The following is a 22,903-nucleotide window of genomic DNA, read 5'->3' as shown; positions in this document are numbered from 1 at the left end:
AATGAAGGGATTTGGGGTGTTCTCGCCGTCCAATGTGACATCTCGTTACGTGTTGGTGGCCTCGGGTCTAAACGAATCCTCTGGAAATGGGACTCCAAGGGTGGACGCATCTCCAGTATCTCTCAATCTGGTCGATTTTAAAATTACGGAAAGGCTCGAACGGGCCTCAGACCCCTATTCGGATAATTACGACGATACCACAAACTTTAACCACTACTCGACTGACGCTCCCTTCTCGTTCAGCGGCGCAAATTTCGACGACTATATGAACACGAAATCTAACGATGGAGTTGCGGAATTTTCACTTATTCACTCAGTTCCATTTAATCTCACGAATGGGCACATGACCACGATGAAGTGGCTTAAACTAGGTTAGTGTTGCAAGTAGAAGGATTGTATAGTTATTTTTAGTGTTATGTGTATGGACTGTATAGGTATTTAAAAAATATAGGCACTTGTGTGTTTGTATATGAATATGTGCGCCTGCATACTCATATGTATTGATTATATTGACGATTATGTGGGCATAGTCAAGCGTTTGTAAATAAAAACGGGCTTATTTGCATAAATTTTACTATATGTTTAATTTGTAGGTCCTCCACACGATAGTGATAAGACACTGCTCTCTGTAGGAACTAATTACGGCGACGTGTTGTTCTACGACGCAGACGCCTTGTTGGAAAGCAAAGCTCTGGTCTCGACACTTACGTCGAACGTGTGTAACGTGCCAGTGAAGTGTCTGGGATACTGCGGAAAGAACATGCTGGGCGTGGCAGGACTTGATGGGCAGATATCAGTGGTGGACCTGACAGACGAAGCAAACTTCAACGTGGTGGACGTGAGTTACGGAAAGTGGAAGGTGGGTCTGGTGACGAGCCTGAGTTGGAATTACAGACTGTCGCACATACTGGCAACGTCAGGAGCAGCGCTGGTTCCCTCAGACACAAGCGGCGTGGTGGTATGGGACCTGAAGGTTAGGAAGCCAGCTAGCACCTTCAGGGACCCGAGCGGAAGAGTTAACCCAATAGCACTCGACTGGGTGCCAGACCAGCCGACACAGCTCGTGGTGGGCTACGCAGACGACAACGCGCCATCACTGCAGCTGTGGGACCTACGAAACTGCTCGGCGCCGGTGACGGAGGTGAAGGCGCACACGCGAGGACTGACGGACCTGAAGTTCAGCCCGCACGACCCGAACATGCTGCTGACGTGCGCGAAGGACGACACAACGAAGTGCTGGCACCTGACGCCGGAAAAAAACTTTAACCTGCTGTCATCGCTGCAAACGGAGGCGCTCTCGCACCACGCGAGAGTGGAGTGGCACCCCAACGCGCCAGGAATCTTCCTGTCGCAGGCGAACGACGGAGAGCTCTGCGTGCACCACGCGTTCTCAGGCAAGGTGGAAAACAGCTACATGCCGCTGTGGACGCGCAAAAAGGCGGGAATGGTGGCAGGCTTCGCAGGCCAGGTGATCACGTGGACGCCCACAGACGTGCACAACTACACGCTCTCCTCGCAGTACGACAGCAGGACGGAGGAGCTTCTGAACAGCACGCTGGAAGTGATGAGCGTCTTGCACGACGAGCAAATGTTCGCAGACTTCTGCGACTCGAAGGCGGCGACCAGCAGCAGCGCCCACGAGAGCCTGACGTGGTCGGTGCTTAAGAGCCAGTACCGGGGAGAGTTCAGAGACCTGCTGGAAGTGCTGGGCTACGCGGAGAGAGACCGGAGCGTGTCGGACGCGAGCGACCTGCTGGAACAAAGCGACGACGCAGCAGGAGTGACGAACGCGCAGCTGGTGGGCCTGGACACGGAGGAGGACAACAGGACTGAGACGAGCAACTTCTTCACAAACAGGAGCAGCGCAGCGACAGATCACACGACGCAGGACGACAGGGAAGCAGAGGACTTCTTTAACTCGTTGACGCAGAAAACAAATGAACTGGACCTTAACGCAAGTCCAGAACCGAAGAGAGGAGAAAAACCTGATAACATGTGCGATGAGTTTGAGCCTGAGAGAATGAGCGACGAAGAGAGGGATGATGAGAACACGAAGCTGAACTGGTGTCCAGACATGCCGCTGAGGAGAAGCCTGGTGAAGGCGGACCACTACGAGGCGGCGCTGAGGTGCCTGAAGCTGAACAAGGTGGTGGAGTGCCTGCTGCTGGGATACCTGGGAGGAGAAAACGTGTTCATGGAGATGATGAGCAAGGTGGTGAAGACGAGAAAGGACCCCTTCCTGAACCTGCTCTTCATGGTGATGCACAACGACGTGGAGGGAGTCCTGGAGTACAGCAGCCTGCGCGACTGGAAGGAGACGCTGTGCGTGCTCTACACATACGCCCAGGACACGGCCTACTTCAAGGACCTGGCGCACAGGTTCGGAAGAAGGCTGCAGGAAAACGAGATGCACCACGAGGCGTCGATATGCTTCATCGTCTCAGGAGACTACAGAGAGGTCGTGGAGGCCTGGAGGCTGTGCGCAGCGGCGGAGGCGACTGCGAGGTCGGAAAGAAGCGGCTTCAGCGTCCTGGGGTCGGCCAGGAGCGCAGCAGCGACGCTGGAGGAGAGGCTGGAAATGCTCCTGAAGCTCTCAGTGCTCTCATTCTCAACGAGCACACCAGAATACGGCTCGGACTCGGGAGAGATCTACGAAAACTTCGACGCAGTGCTCATGGAGCTGGCGGAAATATTCGTGGACGCAGGGGACCTGGAAAAGGCGCTAAAAACGCTTAACGTGACGGGAGCCTCGAACTCGGAAGTTATGACGCAGCTCAAGTCGAAGATAGAAAATCAAATATTGCAGTCACAGGGCGGAGAGGAGCACTCATCTCCGAAGCTGACATACCACCCGTCAACAAGTGAGCATGTACCATACCACGCGGAGCCAGCAGTGTCGCACCACTACACGCCGCCAGGATCCTCAGCAGCGCACCACCAGACGACGCCAGTACACCAGCCAGCAGGAACGCCAGTGTACGCAGCAGTAACGCAACCGCAGGCGTACGGGGCGAACGCAAGGACAGGGTACCAGGGGGCACCAACCTCATACAGCCCCGTGGCGCCATCCGTGACGACGCCGATGACGTATCAGCACGCAGGACTCAACGTAGGGCCCGCAGTCGGAGTGACGCAGCAGATGACGAGCGCGCCGACGAGGACGGTGCCGCTCACAGCACTTCAATCGACGCAGTCGAGCGTCCCGAGCACGCACACGGCGACCACGGCAGTGCCGAGCAGCTTCCCGACGAGCTACGCGACGAGTAACGCCACGCAGTACTCTAACGCGACGGCGAGCGCAAACTTTACGCCATACACGCTGACGCACTCGAGCAGTAACACGTCCTACGGAACGGCGCAGCAGGGCTACCAGCAGAACGCGGCAGCGCAGCAGCAAGGCGCCCCCGGGTACGGAGGAGTGAGCAGCGCGCCGGGAGCAGTGGCGGGAGCACTGAACCCGGGCATGCCGATACCCTGGCCAAACCCGACGCCGACGCAGCAGCTCTCCTCGACCACAGTGAGCACGCAGCAGTCAAACAAGCTGATCATCGAGTCGACGCAGGCGCAGCCCAAGGGCGAAAAGATGGGCAAGAGCGACCTGGACATGGTCGTGACCACGCTACACGGCCTGGTATCGAACCTGGGCGAGAGCAAGATGGACCAGGACAACAGGAGGAACGTTAACGAGCTCATCAGCTCGCTGAACCAGGGCCTGCTCTCGGCCGAGGCGAACGCGCTGCTGGCGACGCTCTGCAGAGCAGTGTCCAACGGGGACCACTTCAACTCGAACGTGATACTGGGCAACATCATCTCGAAGCTGTGGAACAACCAGAACAAGCCGTGGATCATGTGCCTCAAGAGGCTAGTGCCAAAGTAGACTTAGGTTCGTACGTAAAGCGAGATCGACCGACTAATATAGATTGTCATAAATACATTTACGCGTTAATCAACGAGAGTGTCAGTATCGCCTGCGAGTTTGTGAGTTCACTAACGGGTAAGTGTAGTAGCTAGAAGTATAAACGTGGTTAAATGTTAGTTTAACACTGCAGAAGCGACCTCTTCCTGCGAGTCTTCCTCGTGTTGAGCCAGTTTATCTGGAACACGCTGTCGGTGATGAACTTGTCCTCTGATAAAACGCACTTGTCGACCCTGCTCCTGAAGCAGACTGAGCCGCCGATGGTCACCGGAGCCTTTATTATGACTTCGCTGGGCGCGTTCATGGACTTGTGAAGCGAGGCGACTGAGTCGAAGCCTAAATTGAGGGGGTTCATGGACCTGGGATCCTTGATGGGATAGGGAAGAGTCAAGTTGGAGTCGCTGCGGGAGAACGCTCTGTTGCCCTGCCCGTGGAAGCTGTAGAAAAGAGTCCTGCCGCAGTAGGGAGTCTGGTCCTGCTGGAGAGCCGCGTCCTTCGATTCTTGGTTTTCGGCGGATTCAGCAGCAACAGAGCCTGGTTGTTTTGCACTATTATCACTTTTGACGCTTTTTAGGCTGGTGACGCTTTGTCTGCTGTTAATGCTCTTGTCACTCCTATTACTCTTGATGCTCGTGATGCTTTTAACGCTGTTTACGCTTTTAATGCTTTGTCTACTGCTATCGCTTTTAAAGCTCTTGATGCTCCTGACACTTCTGTTGCTTCGATCGCTCTTGACGCTCTTGATGCTTGTGACGCTTTTATCTGTCATGATGCTCTTGAAGCTTCTATCAGTCTTGAAGCTTGTGTTACTTTGTCTCCTTGTCACGCTTGACATGCTTTTGATGCTCAGTTCGTCGAAGCAGCTTATGTCAGAGTGAGATCCACAGACATCGTCTATGTTCTGGTCGTCTCCGCAGGGGCAATAGACGCACTCGAAGAGGGTGTTCTTGAAAGCATTCGAGTTGACGTTGACACTGCCATTGGGGCTTTGAAGAGACAGATTGAGTTCGCACATGCCCGGGGCGGCTGAGGAGTCGGCCTTGTCGTCTGAAGTTTTGGAAGGCGTCGTGATGTTGTCCAATGATCGGACCGAGTCCCTGGTGACGTCGGAGTCGATTCTCCGGAAGTTGAACAGGTTGCAGCACGAGAAAGAGTCCTTCGGAGTGATAGGCTCCGAGGAGTCGGTGACGTTCTCGACCCTCAGGGCGAACTCGTCGCCCGAAGGCTCCTTGCCTATGGACATGTAGACGGTGTCGGCGGCAGTGTCCTTTCTGCTCGACAGCACGATGTTGATGTCCGCGGAGTACCTGTGCTCATTGCTGCCTTCGGCCGCAGCCCCCCTGGCCTTGGTCTCAATGTAGTCCTTCCTTATCTCCATCTTGATGGGCTCCAGACACAGCTTGTTAATGCTGTCAATCGCCTCGTAGATCTCGTTCAGCTCGAAGTTGGTGGTTTCGCTGATCGCCAGAGTCTCCACCTCGTTGTTGGAATCTGACGATTCATCTGAGCTGAATTCAGTTCCAGAGTCGGGTGAAGTGATCACGTCCTCACTTTGAGAGTTATCCTCTTTAGGTGGCTGAGAATTCTCAAGCAGCTCAGAAACGGTAAATGACACGCTCTGTTCTACTGCTTTTCTGGCTTTTTTACCCTTCCCCTTCCTTCTCTTCCTACTTTTAGTGCCGCGTTTTGACGTGGCTGACTGGAGCTCTAATGGCTGTGCCTTGTCATTTATTGCCTTAATCCTCATTTTATTATCAGATACCTTTTCTAATTTTGTGTTGGTATTTTTTTCACCCGAGGGTTGTCGGTCAACCCTGGAACCATCTACCATTTTATTAAGCAACTTTATTAAATTACGTATGAACACATATAATCATGCTTGAGGTGTTACTCTAATTTGAGCAAATTAAAACAACCTTAAATATCAATGATGTTGTTTTTATAAATAATATAGTATGAATGTGAATGCGTAGAAAGAGTGTTGTTGATTAAATGGTATGTTTTTGAGTAATTATTGTAAGTGTGCATGAACAAGTGTGTAAAACGTAGGCAAACGCCATTGGTCGCCCATTTAAGATCAAAATATTATTTTACAACTATTTTACATTGTTATATCTCCTGGTTCTTGTGCATATTAAGCACGATATGGTGGCCAGATTCGCCTTAGTTGGCCCAGACTCACCGGTACTAGCTTTGATTTTGGAATCCAGGGGTTTGGGGTCACTCCTGTATACAGAGTTTAACCCATCGACGTGGTATGAATAGCAGCCCTTACAAAATTTTCTCTTGGCGACGGGCTTCAGTCTTATCAAATGCTTTTCGCAAATCTCTATTAGCTCTTTTATGTATGATCTGCTGAGGCTCGGATTACTCAATGCGAAAAATTCTGCTGATTTTAATAGGAAGACTATCCTTTGGCCGTGTTTGTTCTTCTCAGACTGTTTATTATATCTTTTTGACTTAAAATGACAAATGGAATCTATGTTTTCATAGTCTAGCTCCGGCTCCATTAAAACAATCAGTTTATTGATACATATTTAAAAGGTATATTCCACAGCGGTTTTTGTGAATAAAAAACATGTATTGGTCTACAATAATGGAATACTAATACTATTCAACCCCCATCGTTGTATTCTACACATCGACTTTTTTCTTTTTCACATTTATCCAATATTTTTAACCATATTCTGTACTTATAAACAATTCACAGTTTCCTTGCAAATGTTTATTTTTTATTTTAATATTCTATTTTGTTCCATTCCTTTTATATTCAGTGTGTATGATGCTAAACTCGTCAAGTGTCTATATAACTACCCTGTAAACAATAATTTTCTACATCTCAATGATGTGTAAGTGAATTTCAGTTTTATTTGATTTTTCAGCTCTGCTCAGTGCCAAAAGGAATCCGTCGATTCCTACTCCTATGAAGACGCCTTAAAGAGGTTATTTACTTGAGTGTTTTCACCTCAAAATCTCATTCAGATGTGCTTTTGATTTAAACTGCGTTTATGTAAGGGTCGCTGAGTATGATGTGTACAATGAAACTCATGGTAACTCAAAGTTGTGTTTCTCTGCCAACTTAAGTGCTCTTTATCCCATAAATAATGGACTGGTTTGTTCCTTCGCTGTTTATACTGCTTTTTAGGTCTCAATTAAGGTTGATATGTGTTTGTTTTAGCCGTTTATTCCTCTAGTATTAGGTGATGATATTCATTTGTACAACATCAAGTCTAATCGCAAAGGTACACTAATCTCCCCGTTGCTTTTAATATTTTCCCGTGTTTAGGAATTTGTAAGTCTGGTCAACTTATCGGTCATTTGGAACCTCTTTCCTCCTATTCTGAGGCTGCAAGTTAGTTTTTTGTTTACTGATTTTGTTTGATGTGATCTTGTTATTGCCATCTCCAATCTTGGCTCAACTACTATACCTCAACCCTAACTACCACTAACACTTATTAACACACACTAACACTATTACTGACTGATATCAATTGACACTCTTTTCTGTTATCAACAGATTGCATACATCCATGTTACTGTCACATTCTTGCCTAGGGGAATGCCAAAGGCTCAACTGCGACTACTTTACCATAGGCTTTTATAAGGAGAACAATAATAACATTTTCGACAGGTTTGTTTATGTACTCCCTTTCACCTAATTCAACTTTTTAGGGACACTGTTACTAGGACCAACAGTGCTCAATTTTGTGTTGGTGATCCTCTGGGCCTCTATTCTGAGGGGTACCTCATGGCCGAGAGGGTTCGCAGCAAGTAATTATAGAACGTGTAATGAAGTGGTTTTAAAATATTGAACTAGTGGATGGTTACACTTGCTAATAAAAGTTACTGTCTTCCTCTTGGTTATATGATACAATTGACTGAGTGATTTGCTGTGGATCTCTGGTCGGGCTTAGGACCCCTGGCTACTCTTGGTCTGAAATGACTTCTATGCTATCGTCTGACTCGCTTCCTTTATCTTGACTCGTTTCCGGGTCACCCTCGCCCTGAGTTGTCATTTTCTCTGCAGGCGATGCTGCAGCTGATGTTGCTGCTGAAAATTCTGACGTATCTACTGGAGATGCTGCTTCTGCTTCTGAGTTCTCTGCTGGGCTCCTTGAGCCTTCTCCTACCGACTCTCCTTCCCTTCCCTCTTTACTCCTGTCCGAAATCATTCCGTCCATGTCCTCGTCAGTCTCATCCTCTTCTTCGTACTCGTCATAATCGTAGTCGTCGTAGTCGCCGTACTCGTCGTCGTAGTCCTCGTCGTATTCGTACTCGTCGAGCATCTCTTCCTCCTCGTCCCTGTAGTAGTCGTCCTCCTTGTCGTACTTCGGCAGGTTAATCAGACGCCTGCAGTTCCTCTTGTGCACGTCGTAGCCGAACAGGCCTCTGAGCATCAGTGGAAGGCAGTCTCCGAACGCCTAAGGTTTAAAATTATTGTTTCAACTTACTCTCAAGCAGTATGTGAGGTCATCCTTCTTAATATAGCATTTGACTAACAGTTTTGACGCTCTTGCTGCGTAATTTCCAATTATGTATCTAATATCGTCTGTGTTTGTCAAATCGTCCGTGTGCATCAAGTCGTTGACACATCTTAAGAAATCTGTCGATTTACCTTTAGACGTGAATGTTTTTCCCATACAGTCCACTACTGTGTTCACGAGGTGTTTATTGGAGTCTTCCTTGCTCAATAAATGTAAGATAGCGGCTGTGTTCGCTTGATAATCGTCAAACGAGTAGCAATATGCTCTGATTGTCGACAGAAGGACGACGCAGTATAATAATTTTAACTTGTACATTGTTCCAATGTGCGATAAAACCTGATTTAATGCTGATAAATATATTTACTGATGTAGCTCTTGTAGGGCTAATTGCTTCGGTGTGGCAACCAAGCTCTATTCTGTAAAAGATTCGGTTTATAATTCTAAATGTGTATACTTTTGTGTTGATTATTACATTGATTTCATGTAGTTCTTATTTGGCTGTGAGAACACAGTTTAGATATGGTATACACACTAAACAGTATTTTACATATATTTCCTCTTTTCACACTCCTTTGAATCTTAGTGGGACTGGTCCTCCTCTACTAATACACAACACTGCATTGGGAAGGCATTTGACCATACACTAAGCATAATTATGGGTTATGATTTGATGTTATAATAAGCTACTCGGTTATTATATATTTTGCCTCAACTGTATATTTCATTAACATATTCTCATTTCTTTCTTACCTTCGATGTTTCGCTGTCTGCCTTCTTTTCCAGGACTGATGAGAAACACACTCTGCTGGAGCACATTATGTATTCGCCCAGGCACTTCATGAACGGAGCCGGCGGCGTTATTCCTAGCTCCCCTATGACTGTGTTCAAACACGTCACGAGCTCATGCTTTTTCATTTCTCCTCCTGCCATACAGTATCCCAGTGACTTCACCATTGTGAAGTACCTCAGCAACTTCTGATCATCGTTCGAGTCGCTTCCGTCCGCCTCTATCAACGATCTTACTGAGTCTTGCAGCATTTCCATCACTTCTTCCTTCGACAGGTAATGTTTCGGTTGTTCCTGTCCCCCCTCTTCGTTTACTGATTCTACCTGCTTCAGTTTCAGCAGTACTGCTATATTGATTACGACTACTATGATTCCATTCATATTGTTATTTTACAGTTTTATTGGTGTTTTTTCTGAATTTAAAATTTATATTTTCTGATCCTTCCAACAATTTTGTTAGGGATGCATCATATTCACTCAATAAATGGTGCTACGTTACACTCGCTATGTATGTATTTAAGAGATTATTTTTACAAATTTGTTCTTCTTTGTCTCTTCTATTGGAACTCGTATGGAAGTCCTAGCATACAGTCTATCAGATTCGGTAAATGTTCTCCCGCACACTAAATGATTCGCGTTAATTTTTTAAACTTACTGTCAAACACTCTGGTGTGTAGTTTTCGAAGCACGTTAGGAAGCAGTCCATGTACGTTCCTGAGAAGTATTCCGAGGCGCAGAGCATAATTTTGTGGTTTTCCAGTATTTTTTCCCTGTACAGCCCTCCTATGAAACACGACATCAGGTTTGCGTCCTCGACCTTTTCGTCCTTGCAGCGCTTATACGCTCCCACCACTGCCTTGTCTGAGAACTCGTACTCGTCCATTAGGTTTTCAATTGTTGACCTTATGTCCGGCTTTTCGAACTTGCCTTCCAACACTCCTATCACCTCCTCTAATTCCTCCGATACTGCCATTTTTATTAACAAAACTGCCAAAAACGCTATGAACTTCATTTTAGTGTTCATGTCCTGACAAACACCTCATTAACACTGGTAAACACTCTCCGAAGCACTCTAGGCAATCGAACGGTTCTTTCCCCTTTTCTTGTTTTTCTAGGCAAGCTGCTGTACAAATTGGTATGTTACAGGTAAGATATTTACAAATACACCTTGATCCTATTCCCACGAAGGCAGATCTCTTTAGTTTCTTGTATGAATAGTCTAAAAGTTCTCCCTTTCCCGGATTCTCCCTTATTATTTCCTTCGATAGTTCAGCCGCTCCCTCTTTGTTTACTAAACTGAATATGTGCCTTATGTTGTTGATTAGATCTAGTGTTACTAAATTTTTTAATTGGCTCCTATCCTTCTGCTTCGGTTTCGTATCTTTCGCTCCTACAAAAACAACACACAACGCTACTGCCAGGTATGGTGTGTATAACATCTCATTTGTATTCTATCGGTGATTTAAATATGAATAAATGGTCTATATATATGGGGGTTTGAGCCATCAGATTACACATTGCCTTGGCTCCCTCTGCTGCCTTTTTCACGCTGCTCCTTCCTACTTCAGCTGCAGCAGTTTATAGATTTTGTTGTAGTTGCTTTTGATTGTTTTAAAGAAAATTTTGCAAATATCTTCCAGGTGTGTGTCTCCCAGCTGGTCGTATCCGACTGCAGACAGCCACAGGTTCGACGTTTTGAAAAGCAGATTTTTTTCGCTGAAACACTTTTGCAGGTCGCTCAGCACGCGGCTTTCCCTCAAGAGCATCTAAACGTCTGTTAAACGTGGATTCTTACGTGTTCGCATCCAGTCTGGAAGTTGTAGATTCCGTTTTCGCCGTCGTAACCCGTATACTGCGCGTTGTTAACGCTGTGGAACATGTTTGCTTCCTCGTCCTCCGGGCCCTTGCCTTGGTAATCGAACTTGACCACCAGCGATTTCAGTCTCCTTTCCACTGATCTGATCTCGCTGACCAGCGAGAGCCTGTCGTTCTGGGAGATGTGGTTCTTGTAATTCACCTTTACGCACGCCAGGTGCAGCCTTGAGGTGAGCATGAAGAACCTCAGGAAGCAGTATTTCTGGGATGTTTCCAGCTCGCCCACGTGTATTATCACGCCGTTCAGGTCGCAGATTTGCCCTAGGAAGGGGACGGTGGCGTCGCGTTCGTAGATAACGCTGTTGAACTCGTTCAGGTCGTTCGAGTCCTCGGGAAGTGACAGCGTGGGCAGCTTGTTGAAGAGAATTCGAGCGAGCTCGTTGCCGGCTAGGACCTCCGCGGGTATCTTAACGCTGTTCTCCACTATTTCCAGCTTCGTGTACTCAGTGCAGGACAGCTTCACTGCCTTCGCGTCAGAGTTTGCGCGGTATATGAAGTCGTTTCCCAGGTGCGTTATTGCCGTGTTGGTCAGCACAAGTCGCGTCAGTGGCTTGAGGAAGTAGGATACGGTGTCGTCCACCTGAGGTAATTGGTGTTAGTCGCAGCTTTATGAGGCCAGTTTGCGGAACTTACGTTTACGAAGTCGATGTGGACACACGACCTTCTCAGAAGCCACTCGAGCCTGTCTCCGACCACGCTCCCGTTCATGAAGGCTGCGTCCACTGCGAACATTGTGAATTGCGTCGACACGCGCTCTATTAGCCCTAAAGTGCTGTAACAGCCTCAACTATTACCTAGCAGCTCCGAATCCATGTTATCGGTCATGTTCATGTACTCCCTTTCCGATAGCAACAGGTGCCTTCTCTCCGATGTTTCTGGGCACTTGTAGCATATCTTGTAGACGATGGGCAAGTTCCTCAGTACTACGATTTCCACTCGTGATACTCTTCCTCCAGTTACCGATAAGTCTAAAGGTGCATATTGGTCAGTTTAGTCTGATTAAGAGGTGTGAATTAAGCTGGAAAAGCAGGCTTACACCAACGGTATTAGAGTTTTAATACCCTGTTGCGACCAGTATAGGCCTGTTTTACTAATCTTACGCAAGTAGTGGGTACAAACATGACTTGGTACTCTACGTGCTTACCCCTTATGTTCACATTCGTGTGCTTAGGCTGAAGGCCTATGTGTCTGTTTGACGCTCTAGATATTGCATTGTAACTCAAAATTATGTAATTTTCTCCGTTTTTTTCCTTGTGAACTATTCCTTGTATTAATATTTTCGATCCTTCAGATATCTTATTTGAGTCGAACATGTTTCTAATTTGGTTGTCTGCCAAGACACACGTGTAAAGCTCATATCCGTTTGTCAAATATGCATTCGTTCGGTCGTATTCCTGTACTCTTAATACAACGGGAACGTCTGGGCTCTTTTCACCTGTTTTAATTATTGATTTATAGTTAACTTGTATTATTATTTGTCTATTTTGATCACATTCAATTGTTACTGATTAGTTGTTATTGATTGGTGTATTTTTACTAGCTTGTTTTTATAAACTTTAACTAATGTTGATTAGTTTTTATCACTTGATGTTAGATGTAGTCTTACCTTGAAATATCTTCTTTACTATCGATGCTTCTCCAGACATTTCTTTCCTTGCGCATCTTAGTAGCATTTTTAGAACGTTGATTGGATTTGGCAGTGGTACGTTGGCTATTGCATCTTCCAGGCTACTCTTTTGGTACAGTTTAACAACCTACACGTGGCATGGCTTTATCAAATCGTATCGTATATGTCATATGGTACTCTATTCTTAGCTTATTTAAGCAGTACCTTCTTTCTGTATCTTCTACATGAGCTCAGGGTCAGAACCCTGTACTTGTCCATAATCCACTCCTCATCGAACAAATCACTTTTTCTAAACATTTGTTTATCACTTTTTCGCTCACCCGGTCAGGTTTGGCAACAATTTTTTGAAACAGGCCTCTATCTCTCGTACTCCTCCCAGTGACACGAAGTCATTTTCGTGCGTGTAGAGCAGGTACTTGTAGTACTCTGCGTTCGACCCTTCTACCTTGAACGGGTTGCCGTACTGCCTCCACAGTATCGACAGCAGGCCAGGCGACATGTTCGACGTGGAACACTTTGTGAATTTGCACACGCTGTTCCACGCTTCTATGTACGACAGGCTCCTCGGTGTGTGAGCCCCCGTTGTCGACTGGCTAAATGACTGTGTGTCCATGTACGAATCTTCGTACACGTTCGTTGACTGTGCTGATCTGAACGTTTTTGGTGGATGAAACGGGTCGTATCTGCTTGTCGGAAGCTTAAAGTTCCTCTCATTTGTGCTAAAATCTTCGTCATCTAGTCCCAATAACTTCCTAAAATGGTTCTTTTTCTGTAGATTTACTCCATCAAATTGTTTTCCGGATGCCAGTTTAAATCCTTTGACAACGTCAATTGAGGGCACTCTCGTTGTTACTATTGAATTCTGGTTAAGTGGTGCGATGCTTGACGTTTCAGACAAATTCTTCTTTGGCGACTCATCTGAAAATAGCCAGTGGCTACTTAGTACCCTTTCGTCCGCTTTATAATGTTTGTAATATGAGAGATCTTCTGGTTCATGCTTACTCGCCTCGTTCAATTTAGAAGCTGAACTGAATCCAAACTTCTTCGGTGGATGAGTTGCGTTAACATCTGGTTTATAATCAGAATTAATTGTATCAAAACTTCTTTTTACACCGTTTGATACGTTTTTGAATTCTTTAGATCCAAAATCCATGTATGTATGTTACTACAATAAAAATGGTTCCAAATGATAAAATGTATTATTTTTATGATGTTTAATGCTATGTATTAGAGTATGTTTTAAAATATGAGTGAAATCAACTTAATATTACAAATCACACGTGTGTGAGTTCATCACACAATAAAAATAGTGTGTATTAATATCATATTACATTAAATATTATAATCTATATTACATCAATATTTCCAGTTTATCTTGTTTATCTTCTGTTTTGTCATCCTTCCTGGCAGTTTTTGGAGATTTTGTTAAGGTGGAATCACGGTCTGCTATGTCAGGAGACGAAGACTTACCATTCCTTTTCCCCTTTGATTGCTTAAACCTGTTTTTCTCGATCGTGACTAGATTAGAATTTGGTATTGGTACATCCAAATCTCCGAATTTTTCATAAAATTCTTCGATGGTATCAATGTTTACTGAGTGCGATATTTTTGCGTGGGCCTTTAGGCTTGGAAAATTTAAGAATCCCTGTTTACAGTTTGGAACTGTACAGATAAAGATTTCTTCATTAGGGTGAAGTTCCTCCACTATTTCCACAAGTGATTCACACCTAAATTACAAGTAAATGACTATCTATATATAACTAACATTTTGCACTTAGTGTTCGAATCATCTTTATTTATACATTCTTCACAGAATAGGTGATAGCATGGGAACTAAACATAAATATGACTAATATATAAAAATACGTTTCGATATCTTTTTCCTAATGGAATCCCACAATTGCAGAATAAACTAGTCGCTAAATTGAAACTATTATGAGTACAGGGCTCCTTTTTATATTCCAGCATCATCATTGGTACAATAGGTTAAATATCGTTTAATTTATGTATTTTTATTCCCCACTGTGTAAACATTGAATTTGTCATTACACAATATTTGCTACTTTAATATTTGTAATTCAAGGATGAATTACGATTATATAAACACTTATATGTCTCAGAAGGGAAGTTTGGACTTTTCAAACTATTCTAGAAATGCTAGAATCAAAGATTGTATAAAAGGTATAATAGAAAGTTTGGCACTTACACTAACATCCTCGTTATATTAGATTACCCTTAATAAATATTTGTTTTATCATGTAATATAGGCCATAACTACTTGAAAACCGGAACCACTATATGCGGTGTTATGGCAAAGGATGCCGTCGTCTTAGCCGCGGATACGAGAGCTACTCAAGGGATTATCGTTGCAGACAAAAACTGCTCAAAACTACATAAGATAGCTGATAATATCTACTGTGCTGGCGCAGGAGTTGCTGCTGATCTTGAACATACAACATTGTGGTTGGCTAACAATATTGAACTTCGTAGATTAAATACAAAAAAGCAGCCCAGAGTTCAAATGTGTTTATCCATGTTGGTTCATGAGCTGTTTAAATATCAGGGGTATAAACAATGTGCTTTAATTATAGGTGGAGTCGATTACACAGGGCCACACCTATTTTCGGTCTCCCCTCATGGGTCATCGGACTCCCTTCCATTCTGTACTATGGGATCAGGTTCACTTAATGCCATGAGTGTTTTGGAAGAAGGTTTGTTGTTATATTTACATATTTATTAGGTTATTTTGATGGAATGAGCGTCGAGGAGGCGACTAACTTGGTTGTGAAGGCTATCAGTGCCGGAATCACCAACGATTTGGGTTCAGGTGGAAACGTGGATGTTGTGGTTTTGGACAAGGAAGGATCTAATCACTTTAGAACGTATAAGAGAGTGTGCCAGAGGACCTACGCACCTACCGAAGACAAACTGCCACTAGGAACCACCGCATACCTCAGAGAACACATAGAACATATTAAAAAGCACGTAGTAGTGGATCAGATTGATTTAGACTAAACGACTCTAACTTTAATCTTTTCCCGTTTATTTATAAGCTACACATCTCTGCTCCCCATCTGCTGTGATTCCATACCTAAATTATAATGAATAATGCCCAAATTTAGTAGAATAGACAGTAGGTCGAATCACTCACTCAGACCTTTTTATTTTCAACTGAATCCGCTTAAATCGGGGCCCTCTTGTAAAGTAGTAGTTGGTAACATTAAAAACGAAGATGGAATCTTGACAGGCATCGGAGGAAGAACCTCAGTAGTAGCTCTGCTGATGTTTTCACACGAACCTAGGTCGAAAAACACAATAGGTAGTTTCCACAAGCCGTACATGGAAGTTTTCGTGAGGCCGCAATCAGGTATGACGCTGTTACAGATGAATTCCCCGCAGGCCCGATCAGATCGTCAATTAGGGCAATGGAGGCGGTATTGGTCAAGGTTATGCAGAGGGTAGTAAAGGGAGACAGGCTAGGAAAAGTAAATCTATCGCTGAGACTTCAAATAATCGAGGACTCGGGAGGACTACTATCAGTGTGTTTGAACGCGCTCGTCATCTGTCTGTCACTATCGGGAATAGAGATGCTGCAAGTGCCGTTTGCAGTTTCAGTGGGCATATGTAGGACTGGAGAGGAGGAAGACCGCCAAGAAAGAGTAATCTTGGACCCTACGGACTATGAAAGCAGGAGCTACTGTGAAACCTCGCTGACGATGCTGTGTGACCCAGACACAGGTGTGTTGATAGTTACGCAAACATGAGCGGACATTTAAACTGCTTTAGGCAATGTATCGCTAATAACAATTGATTCGGGCTCTGGATCCTATGGAAACTCACTGAAATTGATAAAAAATTTAGCGAGGAATGCTGCAGTCGAGTTTTCTGGTACCTTTAATAAACTAAGAAAAGAGTCGCTAAGTAGCTATTATACATCAGCTGAAGCTAAACAGTGACTTCTGTAACTCAACTAATGTCTCTAAACTTGTTGTATGTGTTAGCTAACGGCCGTGGCTGCCCTTCCTCTGCCCAGTTGACTCGGGTGTGCCCATCGAGTAGCCGAGAGAATGCAACTAAGATCACAGCTGGGTACCAATGAAGTCTATTGATTCAAAAGGTCCGTAAATCATTAAATATTAATATAAATTCAAAGCACACATTCAAAATAAATTTTAATAAAATACAGAGTATTCACGATGAAGTTGACTAAGATATTGTACGGCATTATTTTATGCTTGGCAGTTGAGAATGGCAAGTACTACTCACTAGCCACAGGGGATGAAGAAGTTCCTCCGCCGGTAGGCGGTAATGCTGAAACTGATTTGGGTAATGGAGCGTCTCCACTTGTACAAGCAACCGGTGATACTCCAGTTGTTTCTGAAGGAGATGGAGCCGGTAAAACTCCAGCCTCAAGTACTGGCGTCACACCTGTATCAGAGGCAGGCCCTGCAGTTTCAGCATCCGGTGGTCAAACATCTGGTTCAGAGGCAAGCAGTGGAACTTCAACCACAACTACCACAACTACTACCAGCACACATGGACCAGAAGGAAACACTAAGGATGTGGCATCGGATCTTGGCGACAAATCTGGACAAGGTGAAGGCAAAGATGGAAAGCCGTTGGGTCCTGCTGCTAGTCTGGACACCGGTACAAAGACCACAGACTCTATTAGAACGCCTATATCGTCAGCTTCAATTCAACCTTCAAAGCCAGCCACCGACATCAACTTGAAGGGAAAAGAAGAAAAGAAGATAGTCAAGGACGGATGTAACTTCTACGATAAATTGGATCTTGGTGTTAAGCCATTCGGCGAAATCAAGGGAGACAAAACCGTGTGTACCGTGAAGTTAAATGAAGAATTCGATGCCTTCCTGTATGCGTGTGATGGAACTTCGGACCCCCCGATGTGCCCAGGTGAAGTAAAAACTGAAGACGGAGTTGTGAAGATAGAGTCCCTATTTGCACAGGCAACCGTGACCAACGAGTCAGAAAAATTCCCCTCAAAGCCTAACGTGTTCCACGTTATCACTGGAAAGGCGAACAAGCCATTCTCCGCCAGCTGTGTATGTTCAAAGAAGGACGGAACAAAGGAAACCATGGAGCTTACCTCTTCATTCAAGCAAGCCGGAATCCTAGGAATTTTAGGGCTGATGGTTGTTTACCTGATCAACTAAGTTATATGATTTAAAAATGGTGATGAATAGTAATATGTTTTATCCCTATATACATGTTGTGTCAGTGTTTATTATTTTTGTATTATACTATACAGGAGCCATGCCGCCTTCCAAAAGGAAGAGCGACGCATACAAACTTAAATCAGAGGAGGAATCCAGGCGGAAACGAAGGAGAAAGCGTTCGGAACCTGAGCCCGAAGCTGAGCCCGAGGGTGTGCTCGAAGAGGAGGGGAAAGTGGAAGCTGCCGGAAAAAACGCTGAAAAGGTCAACGCTGAGTCTGAAAAGGAGTCTCTGAAGGCTTCTCTCAAGGATAGAATTAAATCGAGCTTTATGTCGAAGCTTAACTTGGTATGCGACACTCCGTACTATAAAATCGGCTGGGAGTTCTACGAGGAGAGGTCGTCCATAAGGGCCGCGGACACAATATACATCTTTTGCCACAAACTGGGCCTATCCCTGCCCACGCTCCTCACCGCGCTCGTGTACCTTCAGCTCTACAAGAACGCCAGCAGGAAGTGGCGCGCCACGAAGCACTACGTTGTAGCAGGAAAGGGCAAGCGGCGGAGGAAGTTTTTGAAGTGGGACGACCAGTACTTGACCGCGGCAGCCTGCGTGCTGCTGGCCTGGAAGTACAAGGAGGACGAAATAGGCCTCGTGAGGTCGACGAAGAAGCTGTACGACCTGAGCGTCACGCTGTACAAAATCATAGTACTCCAGAGCTCAAAGAAAACCGATAACATGTCAGTCTCATCCTGGATGCTGCAGGACAGCGGAGAAGTAGGTTTACGACTTTCACGTGCACGCTTAGGAAGTAAAGACGCTGAGGTCGCAAATCCTGGACCGGGAGAACCAGATTCTGCACGCACTGGACTACTTCATCGGTCCGATTCCACTCCCCGATTCTGTAAGTTGCTTGCGCACATTTTATTATTCAGTTTATAAGCCCCTACTGTAAGTTGTTCCTGCTGTCCATGGCCGACGACCTCATGGATAATCAGGAGTACTGTCGGAAGCTGGAGCAGGTGGTTACCCTGCTGGTAACCGACTTTTACAAGACTCAGCTGTGCGTCGAGTACACTCCGAACGAAATAGTTGCAATTGCGATCATCAAAAGCTCATGTTTGCTATCGTTTGTCGATGAAAAGTACGATGTATGTAAATATAATTTTAACAATGACAACTTATTCAAGAACGCACAAGGTATTTCATATTTACGCACCGCTCTTGCTATTGTTATTGATACTATTACCCATGCCATTACTGTTTCCTTGAAGACTAATTCGCTTGTTAGATCTGGAGGATAGGCTGTCGAAATTCATATCATCACTCAGTGACAGTGGTCTTCAGTAAGTGTGAGACTTGATGACATTCTTAGGATGAATAGGATTGTCTCAGGCATGCTGCACTTTCAAAGATACTCGAAATTATTCTGTCAATCCAATATTTTCAAGGACGCGGGTTAACTATTCCAAATTGATGCTACACACGGGGACATCAGTAAATTCACGTTATTTACTATACTTTGTGTACGTAAATACATAGGTAATATATAAAAGGATATTATGTAAAACATGGGAACACTATGCGCACGAATGGATATAAGAGGAAGGCTTAGTGTGATAAGAGTACATATGGATACAGAGATTTTCTATGTCTAGGCTTGTAATAACGGATGTAATAACAAGTGTGAAAAAACGAATAACTGTAATAACGAATGTGTAATAACAAGTGTGTGGATATTACGATGTGATTTCGATAAACTGTTTCAGTGAAAGTATGTCGCACCTGGGCTCAAGAGACCACTGGTCCTTGTTGTACGTGTAGGTCGGCATTAGGAACATGGCGTAGTCGTGCCGGTGTTCCTTGAGTGATAGTCCGTTTGGTGATATGGCGTTGTTATCAGGTGCCCCTGTGCTTTCAGAGTGTACACTGCAGCTGGTGATTATCGATGGACTCATTGAGAGTTCACCGCTGTAATCTTGTATGGGCTCAGAGTTGACGACGTTAATGACCTTGTCGGCAGGCTTGTATAGGCTCAGGTCTGTGTACTCGGACTCAGGCTGATCCTGCATAGTCAGATGGTTATTGAGTATGATCGCCAGCGCCTTCTTCTTAACTTCTACAGCATCGAGTATGCTACAGCACTCAGGATGAGTAGTGGTGTTGCTGTGAGTATAGTCAGTGGTGTTGTTGTCAGTGTCTGTAGCAATCGCATTGGCACGGCTAGTGTTGGTGTCAAGGTTGGTGTTAGTGTTAGTGTCAAGGCTGGTACGAGCAGTGCTGTTAAGGGTGGCCTTGTTAGCACTGTGAGTATCAGCGACAATAGGGGTGGCTGAGCTGGTGGCGTTGTTAATTTCAGCCATTTTATCCAAGACAAGGCTGAAGTAGTCGCTGTAGACTGGGTACTTGAAGTCGCACTGCGGAGTGTTAAAACTGGAAATTCCACACTCAGCGTCGTCAGTAACCTCAAGAGCGTCCTTTGCAAACAACTGCTCCAAGCCATCAGGTGTACCTGGTGACCCCGATGCGTCTGATCCCATCAGACTCTTCTTCAGACTCATCACTCGCGACTTGTACACTATCAGCGCCAAAATGAGTGCGTCCGTGTTGTTGAACTCTATTGGTATTCGCGAAAAGTGAATCAGGTCGTCGAGGTCGTTCTTGAGGACGTTCACCCCGATTTGCGAGTAGTGCGAGAGCGCGTTCGAGTACAAAAAGAAGTTGGTCTGCTCCTGTATCTTTGTGTCCTCGAAGAAGCTCCGGTACCTTCTCCTCACCGTCGTAAACAGCTCTCTGGACATGCTGATCACTCTGCTTCTTCCTTCGTACTTCCTAAGTGCCTTGCTTCCTGCGTACTGCATCGACAGCTCGTCGCACATCTGCTCGTACCTGCTCTTTATAAGCTCGAACAGAGCCCCCTTCACTTGGTTGAACCCGAAGTAGTCACTTGCTATTATCGTCTCTTCTCTCAGTGAGCTTGCGTTTCCTTCTGAGCCGCTTCTGCTCACTGTGTCGTCGAAGCTGACTTCGCTTCCAGTGCCTTGCTCTCTACCTGTGTGGAACGCGACCTGTTTGGGCGTGTAGTTAGCTATTAAACACGTCGAATGTTCATAGTTAACGTTGATTCCTATCAGTTCCAATTGGTGCTTAAATATCCTCAGCGATAGGTGCTTTGAGAACGAACTCGTCCTGTCTAGGCAGTCCAAACAGCTTACTCTTATCACTCCCGTTTGTAGTATTAAATTTTTATTGGATGTGTTGGTACTGCTGTTGGTGTTGGTACTGCTGTTGGTGTCGGTACTGCTGTTGGTGTCGGTACTTGTGTTGGTACTGTCAGTGCTAGTGCTAGTGCTAGTACTAGAGCTGTTACCTGAGATGAATGTTCCATTCCTACCTGTAAACTGCGGTATGTACAACAGTTTAATCCTTTCGAGCACCACGTCCACCACCTCCTTCAGCACCTGCTTTGCCACGCCCTTTTCCAGCAGCGACTTTATGTTTTTTGAGAAGTACATGATCTTCAGAAACGTCGGCAGCTCACTGTTCAGCTCTTCCACCACGTTCTTGTAGCGCTCCGACAGGTTTCCCTCCTCGGTGTACGGGTTGTCTGAGAGCAGGTTCAGGGCCACCACTGGCGCCCCGTAGCGGCTCAGTATCTGCTTAAAGTGCGCTCTCGCGCTCGAGTTCGTCGGGTCGTTGTGCGGGTATATGATCGGCGGCTTTATTAGGAACGAGTCGTTCGGGTCCTGAGACCAGAATATTGGTATAGAGCCTCTCATGAGCACAAACGACGACGCTGAGCTCGTCACTCCCCAGTCGTGCAGTATCTGCTCCGTCTCCACGTCGTTCGCCACGTATCCGCTCCCCGTTATCCCTCGCTTCCTGTACCTTGTGCCTGAGAAGAAGCGTGACCTTCTTGACACGAGGCTGAAAGTCATGCTCCTTCCGCTCACGTTCAACGCCGACTCCGAGAAGTAGCCGTGGATCACCGACAATGACAGGTTAAAGCACTCCTCGCTTACTCCGCACAGGTCCAGCTTGTGCGAGTAGTTGTAGCAGTACTTCTGGTTCATCAGTGCTGGGTCAAAGATCATCCACTCTGAGCCGTTTTTATCCCCGCTCTCCAGCAGCTGCGACTTGTAACTCAGGTTCAACTGCAGTGTGTTTGCCAGGTTATACGTGTAGCTGAAGTAGAAGTTGTTCGAAATGTCAAATTCGTTAAACACGCGCACAAAATCCCTCTCCTCCGCGCTCAGGCTCACTGGGTGAAACAGCGGTATCAGCTTCTGCGACGTTATTGAGTACACGTCGTGCTCCAGCAGGAGCCTTCCGCACTTCGAAGCCTCCGTTATCAGCACTAGGTACCTTCTCTCCAGGAAACTGATCGATCCCAGCACTCCGTAGCAGTTGAACAGGAACTTCGAGTCCGAGTCGTCCGTGTGCGATTCGAACGTTCTTACTGCGCACTCGTTCTTCTCGAAGACAACGCATCTTCCCGACTCCTCGGTCAAAGTAACTCTTGTGTTCGATTCATACACAGAACAATACTTAATTACTGAATAATTGCACATTTAAATATATTACAACTCCTCTTTCTGTTTTGGTGCTTCTTTTTTTTCTTCTTTGGCCTTCTCCTTTAACAAGGCTGTTTTAAAGCCCAGGGAAATACATTCTCCCAAGGATCTGAAGCATTCGAAATTTTTGGTTGTCTCTTTGTCGCAGTGTTCCAGTAATCTGTCGACGCTGCAATCTGTGAAGGTGTTAAGGCCCTTCTTCAGTCGTATTACTAATCCTTCTAAATAAATTTATTATATTAAAGCATAGATAGACGACAAACCTGAACTATTAGGTGGTACTTTATCTGTATCTTTTGAAAAAGCTAAATTTGATTTGGAACTAAATGAAAGGAAAAGCGAAAGTACTAATACTTTCAACCAACCAACAATATACATGATACTAGTCAATGATATTATACATTAATTTTTGTGTGTGTTCTGAAGTTTATTTATAGGATTTAATATATTACAGACTTTAAATGAT

At 45.3% G+C, this 22,903-nt stretch overlaps 15 protein-coding genes across 15 annotated transcripts; 5 read left to right on the top strand and 10 right to left on the bottom strand.

Annotated features, from left to right (window-relative positions):
- Nucleotide 1: 1 nt before the first annotated feature.
- TOT_010000864 (uncharacterized protein) lies at nt 2-3,877 on the top strand (the record flags this gene model as incomplete). The annotated part of the gene is made up of 2 exons (XM_009691414.1): nt 2-371; nt 594-3,877. The coding sequence occupies 2 exons, from the start codon at nt 2-4 to the stop codon at nt 3,875-3,877; spliced, it is 3,654 nt and encodes a 1,217-aa protein (XP_009689709.1).
- A 58-nt stretch (nt 3,878-3,935) lies between these two features.
- Nucleotides 3,936-5,747, bottom strand: TOT_010000863 (conserved hypothetical protein; the record flags this gene model as incomplete). The annotated part of the gene is made up of 2 exons (XM_009691413.1): nt 3,936-3,987; nt 4,045-5,747. 2 exons carry the CDS (start codon nt 5,745-5,747, stop codon nt 3,936-3,938), a joined length of 1,755 nt encoding a protein of 584 aa, XP_009689708.1.
- A 265-nt stretch (nt 5,748-6,012) lies between these two features.
- Nucleotides 6,013-6,426, bottom strand: TOT_010000862 (uncharacterized protein; the record flags this gene model as incomplete). Its single annotated transcript, XM_009691412.1, has 1 exon — nt 6,013-6,426. One exon carries the CDS (start codon nt 6,424-6,426, stop codon nt 6,013-6,015), a length of 414 nt encoding a protein of 137 aa, XP_009689707.1.
- Nucleotides 6,427-6,637: 211 nt separating this feature from the next.
- Nucleotides 6,638-7,691, top strand: TOT_010000861 (conserved hypothetical protein; the record flags this gene model as incomplete). The annotated part of the gene is made up of 6 exons (XM_009691411.1): nt 6,638-6,765; nt 6,799-6,858; nt 6,899-7,028; nt 7,062-7,083; nt 7,472-7,547; nt 7,589-7,691. 6 exons carry the CDS (start codon nt 6,638-6,640, stop codon nt 7,689-7,691), a joined length of 519 nt encoding a protein of 172 aa, XP_009689706.1.
- A 148-nt stretch (nt 7,692-7,839) lies between these two features.
- TOT_010000860 (conserved hypothetical protein) lies at nt 7,840-8,715 on the bottom strand (the record flags this gene model as incomplete). The annotated part of the gene is made up of 3 exons (XM_009691410.1): nt 7,840-8,074; nt 8,192-8,337; nt 8,368-8,715. 3 exons carry the CDS (start codon nt 8,713-8,715, stop codon nt 7,840-7,842), a joined length of 729 nt encoding a protein of 242 aa, XP_009689705.1.
- A 164-nt stretch (nt 8,716-8,879) lies between these two features.
- TOT_010000859 (conserved hypothetical protein) lies at nt 8,880-9,567 on the bottom strand (the record flags this gene model as incomplete). Its single annotated transcript, XM_009691409.1, has 2 exons — nt 8,880-8,999; nt 9,151-9,567. 2 exons carry the CDS (start codon nt 9,565-9,567, stop codon nt 8,880-8,882), a joined length of 537 nt encoding a protein of 178 aa, XP_009689704.1.
- Nucleotides 9,568-9,743: 176 nt separating this feature from the next.
- On the bottom strand, nt 9,744-10,159 carry TOT_010001311 (conserved hypothetical protein; the record flags this gene model as incomplete). The annotated part of the gene is made up of 2 exons (XM_009691408.1): nt 9,744-9,809; nt 9,842-10,159. The coding sequence occupies 2 exons, from the start codon at nt 10,157-10,159 to the stop codon at nt 9,744-9,746; spliced, it is 384 nt and encodes a 127-aa protein (XP_009689703.1).
- A 40-nt stretch (nt 10,160-10,199) lies between these two features.
- On the bottom strand, nt 10,200-10,625 carry TOT_010000857 (conserved hypothetical protein; the record flags this gene model as incomplete). Its single annotated transcript, XM_009691407.1, has 1 exon — nt 10,200-10,625. One exon carries the CDS (start codon nt 10,623-10,625, stop codon nt 10,200-10,202), a length of 426 nt encoding a protein of 141 aa, XP_009689702.1.
- A 338-nt stretch (nt 10,626-10,963) lies between these two features.
- Nucleotides 10,964-13,841, bottom strand: TOT_010001310 (conserved hypothetical protein; the record flags this gene model as incomplete). Its single annotated transcript, XM_009691406.1, has 7 exons — nt 10,964-11,641; nt 11,695-11,825; nt 11,850-12,029; nt 12,206-12,496; nt 12,668-12,815; nt 12,893-12,977; nt 13,009-13,841. The coding sequence occupies 7 exons, from the start codon at nt 13,839-13,841 to the stop codon at nt 10,964-10,966; spliced, it is 2,346 nt and encodes a 781-aa protein (XP_009689701.1).
- A 198-nt stretch (nt 13,842-14,039) lies between these two features.
- TOT_010000855 (uncharacterized protein) lies at nt 14,040-14,662 on the bottom strand (the record flags this gene model as incomplete). The annotated part of the gene is made up of 3 exons (XM_009691405.1): nt 14,040-14,415; nt 14,454-14,521; nt 14,555-14,662. The coding sequence occupies 3 exons, from the start codon at nt 14,660-14,662 to the stop codon at nt 14,040-14,042; spliced, it is 552 nt and encodes a 183-aa protein (XP_009689700.1).
- A 65-nt stretch (nt 14,663-14,727) lies between these two features.
- Nucleotides 14,728-15,703, top strand: TOT_010001309 (proteasome subunit beta type; the record flags this gene model as incomplete). Its single annotated transcript, XM_009691404.1, has 3 exons — nt 14,728-14,869; nt 14,956-15,399; nt 15,429-15,703. The coding sequence occupies 3 exons, from the start codon at nt 14,728-14,730 to the stop codon at nt 15,701-15,703; spliced, it is 861 nt and encodes a 286-aa protein (XP_009689699.1).
- A 93-nt stretch (nt 15,704-15,796) lies between these two features.
- TOT_010001308 (exosome complex exonuclease) lies at nt 15,797-16,644 on the top strand (the record flags this gene model as incomplete). Its single annotated transcript, XM_009691403.1, has 3 exons — nt 15,797-16,055; nt 16,088-16,426; nt 16,475-16,644. 3 exons carry the CDS (start codon nt 15,797-15,799, stop codon nt 16,642-16,644), a joined length of 768 nt encoding a protein of 255 aa, XP_009689698.1.
- Nucleotides 16,645-16,884: 240 nt separating this feature from the next.
- TOT_010000852 (uncharacterized protein) lies at nt 16,885-19,213 on the top strand (the record flags this gene model as incomplete). Its single annotated transcript, XM_009691402.1, has 6 exons — nt 16,885-17,109; nt 17,449-17,841; nt 17,864-18,640; nt 18,672-18,767; nt 18,799-19,063; nt 19,155-19,213. The coding sequence occupies 6 exons, from the start codon at nt 16,885-16,887 to the stop codon at nt 19,211-19,213; spliced, it is 1,815 nt and encodes a 604-aa protein (XP_009689697.1).
- A 389-nt stretch (nt 19,214-19,602) lies between these two features.
- Nucleotides 19,603-22,434, bottom strand: TOT_010000851 (uncharacterized protein; the record flags this gene model as incomplete). Its single annotated transcript, XM_009691401.1, has 2 exons — nt 19,603-21,193; nt 21,266-22,434. 2 exons carry the CDS (start codon nt 22,432-22,434, stop codon nt 19,603-19,605), a joined length of 2,760 nt encoding a protein of 919 aa, XP_009689696.1.
- Nucleotides 22,435-22,443: 9 nt separating this feature from the next.
- TOT_010000850 (conserved hypothetical protein) lies at nt 22,444-22,815 on the bottom strand (the record flags this gene model as incomplete). Its single annotated transcript, XM_009691400.1, has 2 exons — nt 22,444-22,658; nt 22,701-22,815. 2 exons carry the CDS (start codon nt 22,813-22,815, stop codon nt 22,444-22,446), a joined length of 330 nt encoding a protein of 109 aa, XP_009689695.1.
- Between the last annotated feature and the right edge of the window lie 88 nt (nt 22,816-22,903).

This window comes from Theileria orientalis, chromosome 1, assembly GCF_000740895.1.
Source record: "Theileria orientalis strain Shintoku DNA, chromosome 1, complete genome".
NCBI classification, from domain to species: domain Eukaryota; phylum Apicomplexa; class Aconoidasida; order Piroplasmida; family Theileriidae; genus Theileria; species Theileria orientalis.
This window is presented reverse-complemented; position numbering and strand designations above follow the sequence as displayed.